This window comes from Tupaia chinensis, unplaced genomic scaffold (genome assembly GCF_000334495.1).
Source record: "Tupaia chinensis unplaced genomic scaffold, TupChi_1.0 Scaffold000387_1, whole genome shotgun sequence".
NCBI classification, from domain to species: Eukaryota; Metazoa; Chordata; class Mammalia; order Scandentia; family Tupaiidae; genus Tupaia; species Tupaia belangeri.
Window position 1 is genome coordinate 1,275,916 of NW_006159889.1, and position 2,858 is coordinate 1,278,773.

Genomic DNA, 2,858 nt, shown 5'->3' on the forward strand with positions numbered 1-2,858 from the left:
ACGTCCTGAGAATGGCTCCCTCTGGCTCCTTCTGAGGTGGGAGCAGTGGCCACGACCACCCTTAAGGACTGCAGCTAGTGGGTTTCCAGAGAAGCCACTTTGGATGCCCCCTTCTGGTCCCAAGTGGTTTGGAAGGGAGCTGGGCCAGAGGATCAGGGACACTTCCCTCTTAGCCTCCGATCTCCGTCATGGGGAGTAAACTGAAGCCAGGCTTCAGGGAGGCCACCTGCGTACAGCCTGCCCTTGGGGCCTCTTGGGGTGAGGTCATTCTTCTGTAACCCTGTCAGCACATAAGGCCTGGTCCCCAGCCTGGCCACGAGGCCCCATGTCACCATCTGCTCAGCTCAGGGCCCCTCTTTCCTTTTGTCCGTTTCTCATGGTCTGTTTTCATTCAGTCTCACTCCATTTCTGTCTGGCTCATTCTCTCCTCTCTCCTCCCTCCTGCCCCTGCCACTCCCCGTCCACTTCCTTTCCCCTCCATCTGTTTTGCCCTCTTTGTCTCTCCTTCCTCTCTGCCTGTGATGCAGGAGAGGCACCTTGTGCAAACTCCTGTGCCGAGGCCTGGTGTGGACAGCCCAGGCCCCCAGACAAGGAAAGCAGAACAGAGGCGGACCCAGGCACACCCTGTGAAGTGGCCACAGCCCAGGGCCCTGTCTAGCCTCCCACATTCTGCTTCATGCTCCCTGCAAAGTCTTTCCAAAACAGAGCTGCCCAGAACAGAGGCAACTTGGGACCCCCACCCTGGGGTTGGAGGCCAGAGGCCAGCCCCTCACTGTGAGGATGGGTGGGCCAGAGGACTTGGCTCCCTCTGACCAGGAGGTGTCACGGAGCAGCTCCCAGTGCTGGGCTTGACACTGGCAGCCCTAGCTCTGATGGCAGAGTCCTTGGCATGGAGACCCAGTCCCTCCCCGTCTGGTTGGCATACCTGTATGTGCAGTGGCCGCCACATTGCCAACCCCGAAACTGGCCTTCCCCGCCTCAGGTACCCCCCGACAGGAACAGGTTGAAGATCCCTGTCCCAGTGGGGCAAGGCCCTGGCCTTCAGAATCTAGCAGCCAGCTGCTCTCTGGCTCGCCTGGTGACGGCCAGCTCACTGTTGGGGCTACTCCTCGTGCCTGGTGTGACCGTCATTTATCGTCTCATCTGGGTACTTTTGAGAATGGAAGGAGACACTGAGCGATCACAGCGTGTCGACAAGCATAGGCCAGCGCTGTCACCTGCATACTAGCATGTTGTCACTCCACTTGCCCTTGCTGTCTTCCCTCCCCTCTGCCTGAGCTTTGGAGCCACCCTCCCCCGACACACACACACACACACACAAACGCACCTGCAGACATGTTGGCAGCCTCTCCCTCAGAGCCTCCTGTGGGGTCCTGAGGCTCCTAAGTTTCAGAGCCACGTCTCCAGGCTGCCTCCTCAGCCCTAGCACACACAGTTGGTGTTCAGTTAGGCAGAGGCTCCAGTCCATGGATAGGGAGCACTCCTGGGCTGCTACCCCTATGGGCACTTCGGAGCCCCATGCCCTCCGCCTTCCTCCCCGGGCCAGAGTCCTTCACCATCCTGTCTCCCTTTCTCTCTCTCCCGCGGTCAGTGGCAGCCTGAGGAGTCCGAGGACTATGTAAGTAACAGGTGTGCGAGCGCGTGCGAGACTGGGGTCAGGCTGGGCTCATGGGACACTCCCCCTTCCCTCCTTCCCTCCCAGCCTGTGCTGGCAAGATCCACAGGTCACCAGCCACATCCGGAGAAAATTGGCGTTTAGACGCAAGCCCCCGCTGAGCAGCGATTGGCGTTTTCTCTCATCCTTACTTCATGCCTGTCGAACAGCAATTTGAGGCCAATGTTCACGATCGACCAGGGCCCGGCCCCTGCTCCGGCCAGACAGGAATAGAGTTAAATCCAATGCTGATCATTAGGCCTTATTGATCCCTGGAGTGAAAAATCCCCTGCTTCAGGGCCCAGGCTGGGAGGGGAGTCTCGGGGGGACAGGATCTGGCATTGGTACATTCTGGAGCTCCAGCCCTCGGAGACCCTCCAGCTGAGCGGGAGGGGGCCTGCCAGGGGCTGACGGCTGCATTAGCCCTGCCCAAGGCTCAGAGCTGGAGGGACACCAGGGTTGGTGGTGACAGCTCTGTTCCCACTGCACTATGGTTCCGTCCTTCCTTCCTTCCCACTCTCCTGTCTGTGTGGCGTGGCTTGGCCTCTGGTGGTGTTTCTCCGCATGTCCGGAAATGACGTCTTTGCTGGAAATGGTGTATGAGAGGGTCTGCTGAGACCGGAGGATGTATCCCTGGTTGACTTCTCAGGCTTCATGGGAACAGATGGGGAGTTGTGTTCTCAGGTGTGGGGGTTCCTCAAACCCTGCCCCCATCTTAGAAGGGAGGTGTTGCAGGACATAAATGTTTATGGAGCCAGTGGCCTATGTGGGGAGGTTAGGTGGGGGTCCTGATTGGGTCAGGTAGAGTGACAGCTTGGCCCACTCCTCCACCTCACTCTGTGGGTGTGTGTATGCAGGGGCACACATGCATGCATGAGTGTCCATAGTGGCTTTACACCTGTTTGTGCAGGAAGAGCTCTGTGCATGTGCGTGCCAAGAGCCATGCAAGGAGCAGGGTGCGTGCAAGGCTCTGGCCCTGCGTGTGCACGTGTGCAGAGACCTCACGAGGCGTCATTCACAGCACAATGAAGTGAAAGCAACAGTGTGGCCCTTTGTTCTTACCTGAAAGGAAGAATGAGCTGTCTGCCTCAGGCGTGCAGCTCCTGGAACCGGCTGGTGGCTGATCCCACCTGCCTGCTCCGCCTCCCGCAGAGTCCGGCAGCCACACCTCCCACAGCCTCTAGCCCCCGCCCCGCCCTGTGCC

At 59.2% G+C, this 2,858-nt stretch overlaps 1 protein-coding gene across 4 annotated transcripts in view; it reads left to right on the top strand.

Annotated features, from left to right (window-relative positions):
* PTPRF (protein tyrosine phosphatase receptor type F) overlaps positions 1–2,858 on the top strand; it is an 88,740-nt gene that overhangs the window by 67,418 nt on the left and 18,464 nt on the right. For 3 of the 4 annotated variants that reach the window (XM_027773907.1, XM_006153751.3, XM_027773909.1), the window contains one exon: positions 1,592–1,618. The exons of the other annotated variant lie outside the window; for it this stretch is intronic. In XM_027773907.1, coding sequence (XP_027629708.1) covers positions 1,592–1,618 — 27 coding nt within the window. The remainder of the gene's footprint in view (positions 1–1,591; positions 1,619–2,858) is intronic. 4 annotated transcript variants of the gene reach the window in all.